The sequence below is a fragment of the Lepidochelys olivacea genome (genome assembly GCF_965140295.1).
Source record: "Lepidochelys olivacea isolate rLepOli2 genome assembly, chromosome: 22".
Lineage (NCBI taxonomy): Eukaryota > Metazoa > Chordata > Testudines > Cheloniidae > Lepidochelys > Lepidochelys olivacea.
In genome coordinates this window covers 17667591-17684626 of record NC_140432.1, presented here as the reverse complement: position 1 = coordinate 17684626, position 17036 = coordinate 17667591, and the positions used below count along the sequence as shown (strand labels likewise).

The window sequence follows — 17036 nt, the reverse complement described above, 5'->3', positions numbered from 1 at the left end:
CACAAATTCTATCCAACCATCTCTATACAGGTCTATCTAGCTATCTGTCAGTCAACCCACTGATCTATCTAGTGATCTACCCAAACTTCGACTTTCCTAGAGGGCCACAGTATTTCACCACCAATAGCTCAAGTCTCCTATGGGTAAAATCCTGGCCCTACTGAAGTCAACAGCCAATGTCTTAACTTCAGTGAAGCCAGAATTTCACAATATATATCTACTGATACACTTTTTGGGAGCTGCAATATCTTCTGGCAAGTTTTTGAGAACACAAACATGGTGGTAACAGCCCAGTAAAGGCTGCCAATAGAATTCTGGCCACCGGATCAGCTCACCAGAAGGGGGTATGTCGTACTATAGCAAGCAGCCGCTACTGCAATTCTCACCCAGCTGAAGTGGCATCTCCTCACTGCCATGCTGTTAATCTGAAAGGCAGGAATAGCTATGGAATATGTGATGAATACTTTTTGACTAAGCCTGGATGATAAACCTAAGTGTTCTAAACAAACACACATCAAATCCATCATTAATTTTCTTCAGTTAATTTTGGATTTTTGCTGGTGGAGAAGGAGATATGTCTGTGCACTAAAGGGAAAGTGGCTGCAATCCATTTGATTGCTGGAGGATTGCAAGTGCTACTATGAACAGAGTTTGTTAAAAGGAGGGGGGACATTGTGAACATTTTCTCAATTTTTCCCCCCTTTTACTTCCAAATTTTGAAAAAATTCAGAATCTTTGAAAATTTCTGAGTTGGCTGAAAAACAAGAAAATTCTTCTTAAACATTAAAGCTCTTTGCTGTTTGTTTTCTGAACGTCTAAAATTCATGAAAACTTAAAAAATGTTAATGAGTGCTAACCAAGAAACATTTTGCTACTCTACTCCGAAACTGCTGATCCAGCAGTGCCGTTACCTTTAGAAAAATCATTGCAAGTGACGAATTGTTGATACTGCATGCTGTACAACGGGGAACAGGCCTCTGAGCTCAGTTCAACAGAGCGCCACATTAAGCAGAGCAGAATGGCTACTCTAGGGTCAGTGTTATTAGGAGATGGATAGTATGGGCTACGTTTTTCCTAAGGACAAGGAGAGGGAGAAAAAACTACATTAAATGCTAGAGCTCTGGCATGTTAGGGGAGCATTCCAGGGATGGCTAGAAAGAAAGAGATGCAGCGAGGCACTTACGTGAATGAGGAATGCCTGCGGTTTTCCATAGATGGAACACAGACAAAAAGAAAAGAGATACACCCAAAAACAAAAATGTCAAAGAGATGGAGAGGCAACAGAGACTATGGAGCTGGGCTTGATATGCTCCTGGGCTTGATAGTCAGGGTGACCGGGAGTGTGGCTACCTATGGGACTGTGCAAAACTCTCAGGAGCTTCAGAATGATCAGTGGCAGTGTACTAGAGCATCATGGAGGAGACAGCTCTGAATTCATGACAGTGCCTGCAAAGCATCATTAGCTTGAGCAGAGTCAGGAGAGCAGGAGATGCATGTGGACATATTCAGGCACATCCTTATGAAAGGGGTGAACGCCACATCAAACACCACGGGGGAGCATGGCAGGAACTCACAAGGAGTCAACTCGGGCTGACCCAGGATCTTAAGTCCTTGGCTGGGATCAGATATAAAAGAGGGAGGGACTCCATATAAAGCAAACATCAGCTCTTCCCTTCTGGCTCCAGTATGCTTCTTCATGCACAAGGAATGTCATTATTTTCTCTTTTTCCCAGCTGGCAGAATTCACACTGAATCCCACCTCCAAAAATCAAACCTGATTTTGACTCCAGGGCTTTTTGCTCATGATCAAGATGGGAGGGGAGGCCCCAGGCTGCAGAGAAGCATCCCACTGACAGAGGAAGATGATGCAGAGCAAGGCAGATGAACATTTTAACAGAGCAAACAGCGGCGCAGTGAAATAACCTTCCCTCCTTCCTGCAGTTTCAAACACATTCTCATGGCAGCTTCTCTGACACCCACGCCTAGCCCCCAAGATTCCTCCCATAGCCCCCAAGCAATGAAAATAGCCTGTAGCTTCAATTGGGAGACCCAGCCCTTCTCAATGGGCTGCTTGTTTGTATTATGAAAATGCCATCTGATTGACTGCTGCCCAAGTCTCATGGAGAGTAGAACATTTGTTGCAGTCCTGGGGGTGCGGCCCAATACAAAATCTCACTCTAGGGAAAATATTAATGATGGAATCCGGCAAAATCATAAAAGCTCAATAGACTTTGCAAAGGGTGCACCAAGACCTGCAAGAGAAAGAGGGGGGGAAGGGCTGGTTTTTACTTACGAACTGGCTGGGTCTTGAACTCAGACACCGGACTGATCTCTCCCAGGCCTTTGCCATTGATGGCTGACAGTCTGATGTTATAGGTTGTCTCTGGCTTCAGGCCCATGATGGTGATCATGCCCTCCATGTTTGCTGTTGCAGAAATGAGAGAGGGGAAAAGGGAAAAGTGGGGTTTGAATGGATAGTCAGTACAAGCCGATTTTCATATCCTGTAATGTCAGGCACACAGATGGAGCGCGGGCTGTGCCTGGCCCTGCAGGAAAGCCCCAGGAACAAAGCCACCCTCTTTTGTGGATAGTTCAGTGTAAAGACTGCAGGGCTAGCATTGCCGCCTGGGCTCTCCAAAGGAGATGAGACAAGGTGATGCCCAGAGCAGACACCAAGGGGAGCAACCGCTGCACCCGTCACCGGGGCTCTCCCAGGAGTGATCCTACATACCCCAATGCAGGGCTGTGGCTGCAGAGCGTACAGAGCCCAGTGCTGGTCAGCTGCTGGAGTGTGGCTTCCAAGCCCAGGCTCCCCGAACGTTTCACAGAAACAGTCCAGCAGCAGCCAAAGCAAGGCAAGTGACAGAGGGATGGGAATGCAGATGTGGCAGCACAAGCATTCACATGGCGTGTCTGTGCGCGTAGGGTGCATACCTACATCTGCTGCATCCATGAGAACGGATAGCTAGCTGTATTTTAACCACACCGCGGAATAAAGCCACTGCTCTCCCCCCAGACAGAACAAGGGGTCTGCACAGCATGGGGGCACATGAGGAGCCAGGCACACTCCAGGCTCCTAAGTGTTCCCATCTACCCCTTTAGCCCCTCTTGCATCCATGTGCAAAGCTCAAGGTATGACATCTGGGCTTGTAATCAGTGCAAGTCACCGAGAAAGAACCTGAATGGGACCCTGCAGTGAGAACAGGAGCTTTGTTCCTGCATGCTGGGGAGCATACATATGCAGGGGAGGCTGATTTGTCAAGGCAGCCACAGTGCATCTCTGCTCAGCAGAGGAGAACAAACATGATGTGCTGGATGGGTGAGACATCAAAGGGAGGATCCCGGCAATGGAAAAGATCTGGGAAAATCACTGCTTTCCACCTGAATGGCTCACTGCTCAATGTGCACGCAGGGTTTGTACTTCATGTTATTTGTGGGCCATTGCTTGGCATATGCAAGGCAGAATGTCTCACTCCCCTTACAGACCTCCCAAGATTCTGGTTGTAGGGTCTAGGCCTCGTTGTGTTCCATCATACAACTTAGTATTCAATACCAATTGGGAAAAGCAATGCCTCAAGGGGAAACCAGATCCCACAGAGCACACCGTCACTGTCACATGCTGGATTCTTTAGAAGGAGGGGCCGAGAAAACCATTTGCTATTTGTCTACAGTATCGTGTGTGATGAAATGGGCAGAGACCCTCAGTTTAAGCTTTGCAGGCTGGTGGTACTCGACAGGCTCTTGCAGATGCAGCCAGACTAGAGGTTTTACACATCACCTGACTCCTAATCCAGCTCAAAGGTTGACAGGAATCATTTTGGATTCCTCACCTTGCCCCAGCTACCACAGCCTCTGCATGACCCTGAGCCATCACCGTGGGGACAGATTTCCTTCTTCCTGACACAGCACAATTTAAAAGCAGAAACCCTGGAGGCGCAAGCGATTGATGCGGGAGAAGAAGTACAGCTATCTGTCTGCTCAACTCCTGTCGAACTGACTGGGAGCCAAGCCTCCAGCAAGAGAAGAGGCTGCAACCCTCCCTTAGGAATCAAGCCGTGAGGCTCAGACACAGTTTAAGGAGAGAGGTGGGAGGGGGGACTTAGTGAGGTTTTTATTGGCTGAACTAAAGAAAATCTATTTCCACTTCACAGAAAGGAAGAAATGGAGAAACCAAATCTGATTGTACCTATGGCGATGTAATTCCTGTGGGGGGAAGGGACTCTAGTGTGCTATGGTAATGCAAATAATAATACATATGGTAGAACCCTCTGGAACAAGATTCTCCCTCCACCAGCGCCAAACCGCCTTGGTTTACTGGACTCCAGGGGGAATTTAAGGTGTATAGATTTGCACAGACTGTCGCCATGCTGCATGATTTGATGGGAGTTAGACCTCCTGGGGAAAAGGGAATTTGGACTCTGCTGACTGGTTGCTTTCTGTAGTTTATGGCAGCGCTGCACAGAGTGCCTTGGGCAGGAGGTACAAACCAATATACATGAATGAAACCATTATGCAGATTAATGGGGCAGCTCCATCTGGGTTCCTGTGTGCAGAGCTGGTCACCCCATCTTGAATAGGGTATTTAAGATTCTTTAAGTTTTCACTGAAAAATTCCCAGGCTTTAAGAAGGTATTATTTGTTTTTTTTACTGATTTTCACCTCAATTTTGGACCAAATACATGAAAATACTGATTATGTAAAGAAAATGCAGCACACTATGCTAGGCAGATATGTTTGTTAATAAGTTAGTCTAAGTGTAAATATGAGGCTGTCTGTTAAAGGAAGGCAATACAGTGGCAGATAAATACACATGTGCATTCATATGTGTATGTATTGTTAATATACAGTTCATTAAATAAACCATAGCATTAAACTGCTTTTACGTTCAATACTTTATTTTTCTCTATAAGTTGCTTTTATTCAGTTTTCCAGTCCCCCAATGTTAAATGTGATATTGACCCAGAAAAACGTGACGCTATTTTTTGCATTAATTTTCATCCATTTTTTAAAATTTTTGTAGTAACACTTAAATTCCTGGGAAATTTTAAACAAAATAAAAACTGAAAATGAAGGACCTTGAGGATATTGCTGAACTAGGAAGGGTACAGAGACCGGCAAAGAGAATGACTGGGGGCCTTGGAGGTTGAAAGGCCTGGGACTATTTACCTTAGAAGACGAAGAAGAGGGGACTTGATAAAATTATATAAAATAATGACTGGTCTAGATGGGACAGACCAGGAACTTCTGTTCTCCCTGTTTCACAACACAAGAACAAGGAGACGTTCAATGAAACTAAAAGATAGGAAACTCAAAACTGAATAAAGGAAATATTTTTTCATGAGTGATTGGATTGTGGAATTCACTGCTACCAGATGTCACTGAGGCCATGAACTGTGCAAGATTTGAAAAGGGATTATACATTTGTATGGAGAAAGAATATCCCACTATAATATTTAACACTAACAAAAAACTTTGGGAAGGATATTAAACTTCATGCTTTAGGTCTTAATCTGATTATTCAGTATTAGAGATTAGGATGAGACCTTCATAGGCATGCATGTTACCACACATCTGCCCACCATGGGGTTTCTCACACTTTCCTCAGAAACAACTGGTACTGGCCACTGTTAGAGAAAGGGCACTGGGTTAACTGGACCATGGTGACTCCTATATTCCCAAATAATGTGTTCTAATGACCCATATTTTAGCGCTGAACCTGCCCATGGAACGTCCCTGACAGATGACCTGGAAGGTCCCTTAAAAATGTTAAAGCTGGAGTTAATTCCGATGCTTAAAAGGGAGGGTTCTTCTTAACCACCCCCGGCTATATAGATTTCTGTCTAATGAGTGAGTCTCTCTCTCTCTCTGCTTAGATTCATCCTCCCTATGAAGCATGGTGGTACCTTCCTCTTAAATGAGCTTCTTGCAAACCAGTCTGATGACCCTTTGACCCAGGGAAAACTGGATCTGGAACTCAGCTGGGTTTGGCTTTAAACGAAAAGATCAGGTGAGCACAATACTATTTCTGTTGCTTAGATCACAGTTACTTAGACTGCAAGCTCTTTGAGACAGGGACTGTGTTTTCACGTGTGCACAGCAACTAGTACAATGGGGACTGATCCCTGATTGAGAAATCCAGGTGATACTGCAATACAAATAACTACATACGTAATAACAATAGGTCTAGAGTCTTTGTTGACACTATTGTTTTCTGATCCTGTAAGTAGTGGGGCTCTGCACAGCTGAATGGCAGGAACAGAGCACACAGCAGGGTAACTTGAAGGCATACACTTCATACCAGTGGGAGTGATTTTAGAATACCACCAACACCTGACCATGGTGTGGATTCCACTTTGGGAATCCCGAAGAGCCTAGAATGGATGCTGAAGTTAGAGGGGGGAACTTTCTCACTCCAAAAACAAGAAGCGATTCTTGAGATGCTAAGAGGGACAATGATTTTTCACACCCTACCTTCTTTGGCATCATACCACCTGGAATGCCAATCCTCCTCGCCCCGTGCTCTCCATTCCGCCTTGTACTTGAGGATGGGCACCCCACCGGTGGCCTCGGGCTCATCGAACTCCACCTGGGCAGTGCTGGAGTAGGGCTCCACTCTGTCAATGGAAGGAGAGGACGGAGTATCTGGGGGAGGAAGGAAAATAATAAGCAGTGATGTGGAGAGGGCAGGTGGCAAATGTTCATACAGCCTGTGCCCTTGGAGAGCAGGTGTCTGTGGCAATCCCAGAAACATCTGCCTGCATTCTGCCTTGTGCTCAGGCCTACAGGTGGGACCCTGTCCTCGTCCAGGCTTGCTTCAGGGACTCTTGGGAAGCAAACAGGTTCTCTGTGAATTGTGGAGTTTTCATTTCCTCCCTCCCATCAGGGACAGGAGACTCGCAGCATTTCCCTCCTGGTCACTTATTTACTCTGACGAATAAATACAGCTGGCACATGGCTATGCATGCACCCCGGAGACTATTCTGCTGCTTCGGGCCTTCCTCACAGAACATTTGAATGTACAGCTGGGTAATTCCTAACTATTTCCATGGCAACCGGGCACATTAATTATTGAGGGCACTCTGAGTTCAGGATAGTGGAGCCCCTCCCAGCCTGTTTGGTTACCAAGGCAGGTGGAGAAGCCTGTCTGGCTGGCATGTGCTGCTTTGGGATTTGTGTGTGGCAGCAGTTTTATGGAGGATAGTTCACGACACTGCTATTAAAAGCCAAAAAGCAAGATTCTGTCACAGCATCAGTGGGTACTGTAGGGTGCACAAAGGCCTACTCGGGCAAAAAGCAGCCACCTCCAAAAATGGGGCAGGAGCCAAAATTCCTGGAATTGACACCACCTTCAAACTTGTGAGCTACAACTGGCTGCTCTGATGCCCCTCAAGGCAGACACCTGGAGTAGAGAAAGGCTTTCCCTTCATCACACCAGTGCAATGACTGCCTGTGCATCCCGCCAGCCCTCCTCCTGTCAATGGATCAAGGGGCTGTGTGGGACACTCACCTGCTTGCACAAGGATGAATTCTGAGGACTCCTGGCCGATGCGATTCACTGCGGTGCAGTTATAGTTCCCAAAGTCATTCTCGGAATCCGGTGTCACCTGGACGTTTAAGGATCAGGAGTGGGGGTGTTTAAGGATGCACCCAGATCTCAAAGCCCAACTTCCCCAACCCCTGCTGGGTTTTACTGAAGGGGGAGATACCAAGGTACCATAACATGGATGCTGAGCATCAGCGCATCAGAGACACACATGGATGCTGAGCATCAGCGCATCAGAGACACATGCAGGCTGCCCAGGGGCCCTGTGGTGATAGGTGAGAAGCTGAAGAAAAGGCCCTGCCTCTGCTCCACAGGCTGTTCAATTTACAGGGGTCAAAGGGCCTTCTTTAGCCTCCTGCCTTGTTATCTCCTCCTTTCCTGCATCCTCTCTCCTTTAATCAAACTGCACAATGACACACACATGTACCACAGTGAAGGGGAAGAGACTGTAGATCAGGTGCGTCTCCACAGATATCGTCCCGAGATACAGAGCAAGAGACTGTGTCTTCCTAGGGCTCTGTGCAGCACTCAACATAAAGGGGTCACAGTCCTGACTGGATCCTTTGGGAACTACCCGGATAGACACAACAAATGAACAACAATCCTATTTCATTTGTAAGTTGGGTGCTTCCTCCTGATTCCTTGCCCTGCCTACAATGATGCGTCACTCTCACGTGTTCCCTCTTGTCCAACATTTAGACTGCAACCTGTTCAGGGCAGAGAATGGGCCTCTTACTGGTTTGCAGCCAAGCATGCTTCTGACCACTAACGAGCAATCCATTCTTCAGCCTTTAATTGGAATGGTCCTGTCTCTTGGCACACAGTGTGCCATCTCTGCTCCTGCCACAGGCCAGGCCATAACTTCTTGCCACTAGGGGCTGGAAATGCTTCTTCCCTGTTTACAGATGGGGCAGCAACAGACCGCACAGAGGGACAGAGAACTCCCATCAGGGCTCTCGGTGCCACAAACATACATTAATCTATAACTCATGGAGACTGTACATTCATATCCCTCCCCTTGAGAGCCCCCTGTCCTCACCTCCAGGTAGCTGGCTGATGGGGTGTTGTAGATCTTGATGTTACTGTAGTTGGAGCTTGGTAGCAGCTGTCCATCCCGGAACCAGGAGATGACAGCACTGGGGTAAGCAAACACCTCGCATGTGATGTTCACTTGATTCCCCTCCCACGTGTAGACTGCCACAGGGCCCTGCAGCTTGGGGGCATCTGGGAACCAAGACAGCATCATTTGAGGCAACTGGAGCCATAAATGCCCCCCTGCACCAGCCCAGTTCCCCAGCTGGGGTTCTGTACTCCCATGCAGGAAATCCAGGTCTGGTTCCCGGGCCTGGTGTCCTGAGCTCCACTCCTTGGCAGGGGATAGGAGTTGGGGCTGGCAAGGGCTGGGAATGCTAAGCTCCTGGGGGTGGGGCTCAGCAGACAGTGCATTACACATCCAGGGAACAGAGTGTGCCTCCTGCCACTCACCCATGGGCGCACGCCCTCCAGCTGCTCAGAGAGCACCAGGGGATGCTCTACCAAAGGGAATGATACCATGGGTGGAGGATGTGGAGCAGAGGGCTCCTCAAGTCCTGCCAGGCCTCAGTTAGGCTGTTCAAAAATGGAGTTGGGGGAAGGTTTGAACAGCAGCTGCCCTGCTGTACCAAGCCAATGCACGAGGACTGAGGAGGATCTAGCTTCCTTGCTCTACCTCAGGAGGCACAAACCTGGCCCACAAACACTTTGGGACACGTCACCAGATGGTGTAAACTGATGCAGCTCAGGACTTGCACTGGAGTGGTGCTGATTTACACCAGCTGAGGGCCCAGGGCCCTTCATTTGCGCACACAGAACTGTTTATGGACCCTGCTTTATTTGTCTTCCCAGAAAGCAATATGGCTGGTTCTTACCCCAGAAACTGATTCTAGACTGCGTGGACTCCCATGACCTTCGCTGAAACAGAACATGGCTCACTGCCATCTAACAGGCATCAGCCTTCGGACAGCATGCCCTGCGGCCACCTGAGCCACTTCTTAGGGAATCAACACTGCCCCCTCTGCAGACAAGAGCCCATTGACCATACTTACATTGCACTTCAAGATACATGGCCTGGGAGTCTTGCCCGATGGTGTTGCTGGCTGTGCACACATATTCTCCAGCATCCGTGTACTGAATGTCCTTGAGCGTCAGGGAGGACACTCGGGCGTGGCTGTGCACCACTATCCGCCCATCCAGAGTCTAGTAGGAAAGGAAGACAGAGTACGAGACTGGGCACCAAGCCGCTTGGGGCAGACAGGGTATAAGGAGGCCGGGCCACTGTGGCACCAGGGTTTAATACAGTTCTATTCCCCCATCAGCTCTCCCTGCCCACCCCATGCTCAGTACTTTAGAAGCAATCACCTGCAAGCAGTCTAGAGCTGTATAGTAGTGAAATTTACCAAAGCAGCATTACTCCTTGCTGTACAAGGCTGAATGCAGCAATCCCAAAGCACCAAGGAAGAGGGAGAGGAGTTACCTATCCCACGCTGGCACATGTCAAAAGATACGCAGCTAAGGAAGGTGGTGTCTCCGGTTGAGAGGTGTCCAAGCTTGGCAAGCCATGGCTCTTGTGTTCAGAGTTACAACGCAAGGCTTGATAGATACTAGCTAAGGGATTCCCCACTTACTGCACTCTTGTAGAGCCCTACTATGACTAGGTCAGTTTCCAACAGACCTGAACACCCAGATCGCAGGCTTGATTCTCCTCTCACTTGTATCTGTTTTACACCGGAGTGACGCTACTGATTTCAGTGGAGTCATTCCCAATTCACATCAGTGTAAGTGAGCACAGAACCAGGACCCTGAGTTTGAATCAGAGGCCATGTAGCGTGAAAGTTCAGTGCTCCTGTCTGAACATGGGGCTGACCAGCACAAGATTTGTAAACAGGGTGGGAAAATATATGAGTCTTCGAATACCCTTGCTTGAAGTTTTCGTAGGGTCTGTGAGTTTAAACAAGTTCTGTAATAAGGTGATTGGCTTCAAGCCGATTTAGGAATTGCTCCTATATGCGGTGTGTGAGTATATATATGTCAGGCAGTATATAGATAGGGAGCATTACATCCCGGTCACAAGGTGTTCAAAGAGATTACAACCGTCTGTCAGAATCACCTTGTTCCTTAACAACTGAAATGTTGCAACTCCTAACATCCCTGAATCGTAAGAATGAATCATTCAAGACAGGCTCTCCCAACCCATATAACCATGGAACTTTGTCACCTTTCCCTGCTCCTTTTGCCTTACCGACTACTCCAATTTAAGCCCTTTGAAACACAGATATCTACTTGTTTGTGAGTGCCTAACAAGCTTCTGGACGCTACCAACTGGTAAATTGCACTCCCTTGTGTGTGCGCAACTGCGTGTTGTGATTACAACAGTAAGTGCTCCAAACTCCCAGCTAAACAGACTTACAATCTCAAACCCAAAAGAAACTCTGAGCCTTAGCAGAGAGCGCTCTATTGAGATCTTGGGAGCACAGCTCTTCTGGGTCTAAGATATCTTTTTGTTTAGAGGTTGCAGCCTGGGAAAAGCTTGAGGCTGAAAGAGTTAATTATAAGTAAAGATGATCATCCAGCTCTGAACAAGTTGTGCTGAAAAGACAGGCCCCGCTGTTTCCAGCTCTATCTCAATCCATTAACTCAGCAGTTTTTTGTCCTTTAAGCCTTTCATATCTACAAGCAGAAAATTGATATCCATTGATAAAATATGGAAGCAATTCGGCCTCTCTCTCTCCTGTCCCCCCTGCTCCAAGAAGGTTTGCGGCAAGCTTGACGAAACCAAGCCAAGGCCACATGCTAACAACTTTGCCCTCTCTCCCTGGCACAGTCTCCAGGACACAGAGACACAGAGCTCTATTTCATGCATGCATGGGACAGTGTGCCAGTCTGGATCACTACATTTGGTAGCTTTACAGGTGCTGTGAAAGGTTTCCTAATGAGGCATTAGTCTATGACACTATGTTTTCCATGTGAAACCATATTTTTTTGTCTTTGCTCATTGTGCTGTGGTCATAAAAGTCAGACCAACAGTACATCTAATCCAGTATCTTGTCGTCCAACAGTGACTGGTGCCAGATGCGTCAGAGGGAATGAACAGAACAGGACAATTATCAAGTGATGTGTCCCCTGTCGTCCAGTCCCTGCTCCTGGTAGCTGGAGGTGTAGGGACACCCAAAGCACAGGGCTGCATCCCTCACCATCCTGGCTAATAGCCATAGATGCACTTATCCTCCATGAACTTATCTAGTTCTTTTTTGAACCCTGTTATAATTTTGGCCTTCACAACATCCCCTGGCAACACGTTCCATAGGCTGACAGTACATTGTGGGAAGAAGTACTTCCTGATGTTTGTTTTAAACCTGCCGCCTATTAATTTCACTGGGTGACACCGGGTTCTTGTGTTATGTGAAGAGGTAACTTTTTCACTTTCTTCACACCAGTCATGATTTTCTAGACCTCTTTCATACACCCTCAGTCACGTCTTCTCTAAACTGAACACTCCCAGGCTTTTTAAGCTCTCCTCACATGGAAGTTGTTCCAGACCCCTCATCATTTCTGTTGCCCTTCTCTGTACTTTTCCCAATTCACAGGGCATTAGATGTTATCAAAAGAGTTGGCCTGGTTTTCAATACTCCAGAGCTAAAGGAACATTTACTCCTACGTGGGTCAGGAGAGTCTGTTTTTAGGATGTTTGAGTCCTCTCCAAATAGAGCACACAGGTACAACCCCTTGCCCCCGCCCCCCGGCACACAACTGCCTCTCACACATATTGGCATCATTAGCAAAGTGGCAAGCACCACCAGGCAGAGTCACCCTGAAATATTGGACACAGTTGGAAAATCAAAAGGAAGGAGATGAGGGACCCATCCTAGCTCTGTGCTTTCATTATCCCAGTCAGAGTGCACTTAACTGGGAATTAGCATTGCCTTGCACAGATATCAACAAGGCACCATTAATTTGGGACCGGATTATGTTGGAGTGGAATGTTTCAGATAAGTCCAGTTCACAACTCAAGCCATAATAAGACTGTCTGTTTTGCCTGTAACTGAGCTTTTAACAGCTGTCTGTGATAACACTCTTTTTGGTTCATATCTGCTGCTAACTTCTGACGCTCTCCCTTTCTCCAGTACATTCTGGGCTGGAATGGTGAGGGAGGATTTACAGGGCTATGCCGAATGAGAGCATGGCTGATTGGGGTTCAGAAGCACAAGTAGCTAACAGCTACTTCCCCTCCAAAGTAGCTTACGCAAGGCAAGAGTATAATAAAGTATCCTTCACAAACCCCCACTCAACTCCTTTAGAAGTCAGGGAGGGAAATGATTTCAGACCGACTAAGTTTAGTAGCATTACTTTTGAAATTAAAAAGGCATGAGATACACAGTGCAATGTATTAAAGAATATACAATTATAACATGAATTAACTTAGGCATAAAGAAAGGAAACTATTAAAATTCCAAATCCTCCAGTAGAAACCAGCATGAATATTCTACGTCTCCATCTTCCATGTTCATGGCTCTCCAACATACTACTTCAGAACAGGACGAGGCAAGTTCCCATCATCCTCACCTGAAGCAGATGTTGATGGGCTTGGGTAACAGCCAAACCTTGTCTAAACCACATCGCCCTCTCTACTTCCATTGGGTTAAGATACTCAGTCAGGCTACCAAAATACTGCTGCTAAGAATACGAAATGCAGTCACCAAGCTCTAACCACCACTGCTATTTGCTTGGGAATTAGGTTCCCAGGCACATTTGGAAGGAAGAAGTCTCTCTACAAATCATGAATATGTAAAAATAGAATATTTTAAATACATAATTTCATGTGAAAAATATCAACCGACTTGCACCAAATTGTGTTATTTAAATACACTTAACTCCCCCCAAGTTTCCCCTCCTCCCCACAAAGAGATAGATAGATAAGGTAAATTTAGGAGCATTTTGTGGAGAAACGCAGCCTGGGGACATGTAATTGCATTGCTTTTGAGATGGAATGTGATGCAATTGTTCTTTAAGAGAAGACTGAACCTAATGAGAGCAATGAGCAAACAGGTGAGTTGGGCTGGAGTGGAGGCAGCCAGGTTCTTAGAGGGAAGCTACTTTCCCAAACTACATGGAAGGGAAAGTCTCATAATTCCAGCGAAGTGCCACCTCTCGGATGGCCATTTGGCTAAATGGGCTTTTGTCTATTTGATTTCACATCCACTGAAAATTACAGTTTTGTGGTTTAAATGGCAAATAGGGTTCTCACGCATGACCTCTGCCAACTCCTGACACAGCTTGTTTGCTCATCCAAAGATGCGTCACTATAAGTCAAGCAACTTCTACCACTATCAGCTGATCTTTTTTCTTTTTTTAATACGGTTAAATTACTAATACTGGTTTAGCTGGCTTGGTTACTGTACTAGCGATATGTTAATCTGTAACACTTTTAAAAAAACCTAAAGGGATTGGCTACTGGTCTGGTAATCTTATACCTCTTGCTTCTCGGGCCGAGTCCACGAAGCCTGGAAAGAACAGATATAAAACACACACACACACAAAAAAAGCAATAGAAGTTTATCAAGTGTTGCATTTAGGTAACATACTGTATGCATCACACTGCATTCTGTGCACATGCAGGCTCCAATTTAGATCACTTCTGGGAGGGGAAAGGGGAAGATGAGGTGGGAAATAGCACTGATATTTCCATTTCCCAATATAACTTCAATTTGGATTTGCATTCAGCATTTTAATTTTTTAAAACTGATTTTAAGATGAATTATTAATCAAGGGCTAATGATATTTGAAGACTTTATGCTTCTGCTGTTGCACATTAAGCAACTGTATATTTTGCTCTGGTGCATCTCACCACTTCTATAAACATGTTCCATGGAAGCAACTCCGATGACCCAGGTCACTCAATGCAAAGATATTTATAGAACTGGTTTCCTAACGCTGATTTAGTTATTTGCACAGATACACTGTTAACACGGCCATGCATTTGTACCATTTTTACATGCATGCTTTGTCTGGAATAAGAGTTCTCATATTACACAGCTGAGGAAAAATGTGAACTCCAGAATCAAACAAAAGACAACAACAATGAACTCTTTACTCCACTAGGTAATTCTCTAGCTAGCAGTCCACTTAGGGATGCTCTCAATCCTTACTGGGGATGGAACAAACAAATAGCAGGCACTCTCTCCAAACATGCACTAGCCTTATCAACAAAGGTAAGTTTCAGAGTGAGCCAGCAGCAGCCTAGGCCATAATCACCCCTGTTCAGAAAGACCAGGGGTTGTTGGGTTCACTTTTCCTCTATCAATCGGCTTTTCATACACTTTGTCCTGCCGTCTGTTTCTTTTGCAGCTTGACCTGCTTCCATTCAGGAGTCAAAAATCACCTGCTAATATCACAGCCGTGAGGGCGTTAGCGTGCGACCCAAAGGCATGAGTATCTCTGACGGTTGGATGATAGCGGCATACACAAAGAACAGGAGATGGCAGAGACAAAGATGGACATTCAGTTAATGAGGATGGGAAATGCACCATTGTTTCCAAAGGGCTTCCAGTGAAGTAAATGTGATCAGCAAACAAAATGAGATAGAAGTACTAACATACAGTACAGACTTGCCTGATTTTGCATTCTCTACTGTTAACCCACCAACTTCTGCACTAGTTGGGACTTCTGCATATTGATTCCAACCCCCGAACATTTATATTTCTCTGTATCCCAACCAAGCTCACGTCCCATGGAAGCCTAACAAGCAAGTTACACTAACTCAGCATCATCCTCATTGTGTATGTCTGGACTCACTGTGGCTACTCCACACAACGTTTATGCGATTTCCACAGATAGGTCCTTCCCCTACCCCAGAACATTCATTTCATTTCAAATCCCCTTAGAAGAGGTTGCAGAGCTCCCATATGAAATGCCAAGGAGCATTCCAACCTGACATCATCCTAAACCTTTGCCTGTGGTTTTATGCCAGGGCATTGCTTCGCTGGCATTCCAGGCTACTGCACTTTGTGTCAGTGCATGGATCTCATTGCAGTCACGTATTAATCCCCCTCCAAACCCTTTCATCTGGGGAAGAAGGTTTTAGATGAATCCAATTTGGGATGGTGAGGGCAATGCACCCGATACATCTAACATCTCCTTGCAGCAATTGTCTAACTTTCCCCTTAACTGGTTTACAGTCCCTGCAAAGTTTGCAAGCAGATGAACATAACATAAGAACGGCCATACTGAGTCAGACCAAAAGTCCATCTAGCCCAGTATCCTATCATCCCACAGTGGCCAATACCAGGTACCCCAGAGGGAATGAACATAACAGGTAATCATCAAGTGATCCATTCGCTGTTGCCCAGTCCCAGCCTCTGGCAAACAGAGGCTAGGGACACCATCCCTGCCCATCCTGGCTAATAGCCAGGGATGGACCCATCCTCCATGAATTTATCTAGTTCTTTTTTTAACTCTGTTATAGCCTTGGCCTTCACAACATCCTCTGGCAAAGAGTTCCACAGGTTGACTGTGCGTCGTGTGAAGAAATACTTCCTTTTATTTGTTTTAAACCTGCTGTCTATTAATTTCATTTGGTGACCTGTAGTTCTTGTGTTATGAGGAGTAGTAAATAACACTTCCTTATTGATTTTCTCCACATCAGTCATGATTTCATACACCTAAATCATATACCCCCTTAGTCGTCTCTTTTCCAAGCTGTAAAGTCCTAGTCTTATTAATCTCTCCTCAGACGGCATCCATTCCATACCCCTAATATTTTTTGTTGCCCTTTTCTGAACTTTTTCCAAGTCCAACATATCTTTTTTGAGATGGGGCGACCACATCTGCACGCAGTATTCAAGATGTGGGGATACCATGGATTTATACAGAAGCAATATATTTTCTGTCTTATTATCTATCCTTTTCTTAATGATGCCCAACATTCTGTTTGCTTTTTTAACTGCCGCTGCACGTTGAGTGGATGTTTTCAGAGAAGGATCCACAATGACTCCAAGATCTCTTTCTTGAATGGTAACAGCTAATTTAGACCCCATCATTTTATATGTATAGTTGGGATTATGTTTTCCAATATGCATTACTTTGCATTTATCAGTATTGAATTTCATCTGCCTTTTTGTTGCGCAGTCACCCAGTTTTTGAGAGATCCTTTTGTAGCTCTTCGCAGTCTGCCTGGGTCTTAACTATCTTCAGTAGGAGAAAGCCCAGCTCACTCTCCAGAATAGTTGGCCTATTTCTATGCAGCAGCCTTTACCTTCTGGGGCTGGTAGCAGTTCAAAATTAAACTAGAATTGCAATCTCAATCCTAGACAGTTTCATGCTGATTGCCCAATCCCCCAAAGGCCAGGGAAAAGGGGAGCCCAGATCCATGCTGCATAGGACCAAAGAAGCTCACGAGCTTAGTAAATTCTTAGGAAGTTTCTCTCTCTCTCTCATTGGATTCAAGCAATTAAATGAGAGC

The 17036-nt window shown here is 45.9% G+C and overlaps 1 protein-coding gene across 2 annotated transcripts in view; it reads right to left on the bottom strand.

Annotated features, from left to right (window-relative positions):
- Nucleotides 1-17036, bottom strand: part of NCAM1 (neural cell adhesion molecule 1) — a 254026-nt gene that overhangs the window by 59211 nt on the left and 177779 nt on the right. For both annotated transcript variants that reach the window (XM_084611639.1, XM_084611640.1), the window contains exons 9-13: nucleotides 9628-9778; nucleotides 8583-8767; nucleotides 7508-7604; nucleotides 6472-6642; nucleotides 2294-2425 (exon numbers count right to left, since the gene is read on the bottom strand). In XM_084611639.1, coding sequence (XP_084467765.1) covers nucleotides 2294-2425; nucleotides 6472-6642; nucleotides 7508-7604; nucleotides 8583-8767; nucleotides 9628-9778 — 736 coding nt within the window. The remainder of the gene's footprint in view (nucleotides 1-2293; nucleotides 2426-6471; nucleotides 6643-7507; nucleotides 7605-8582; nucleotides 8768-9627; nucleotides 9779-17036) is intronic.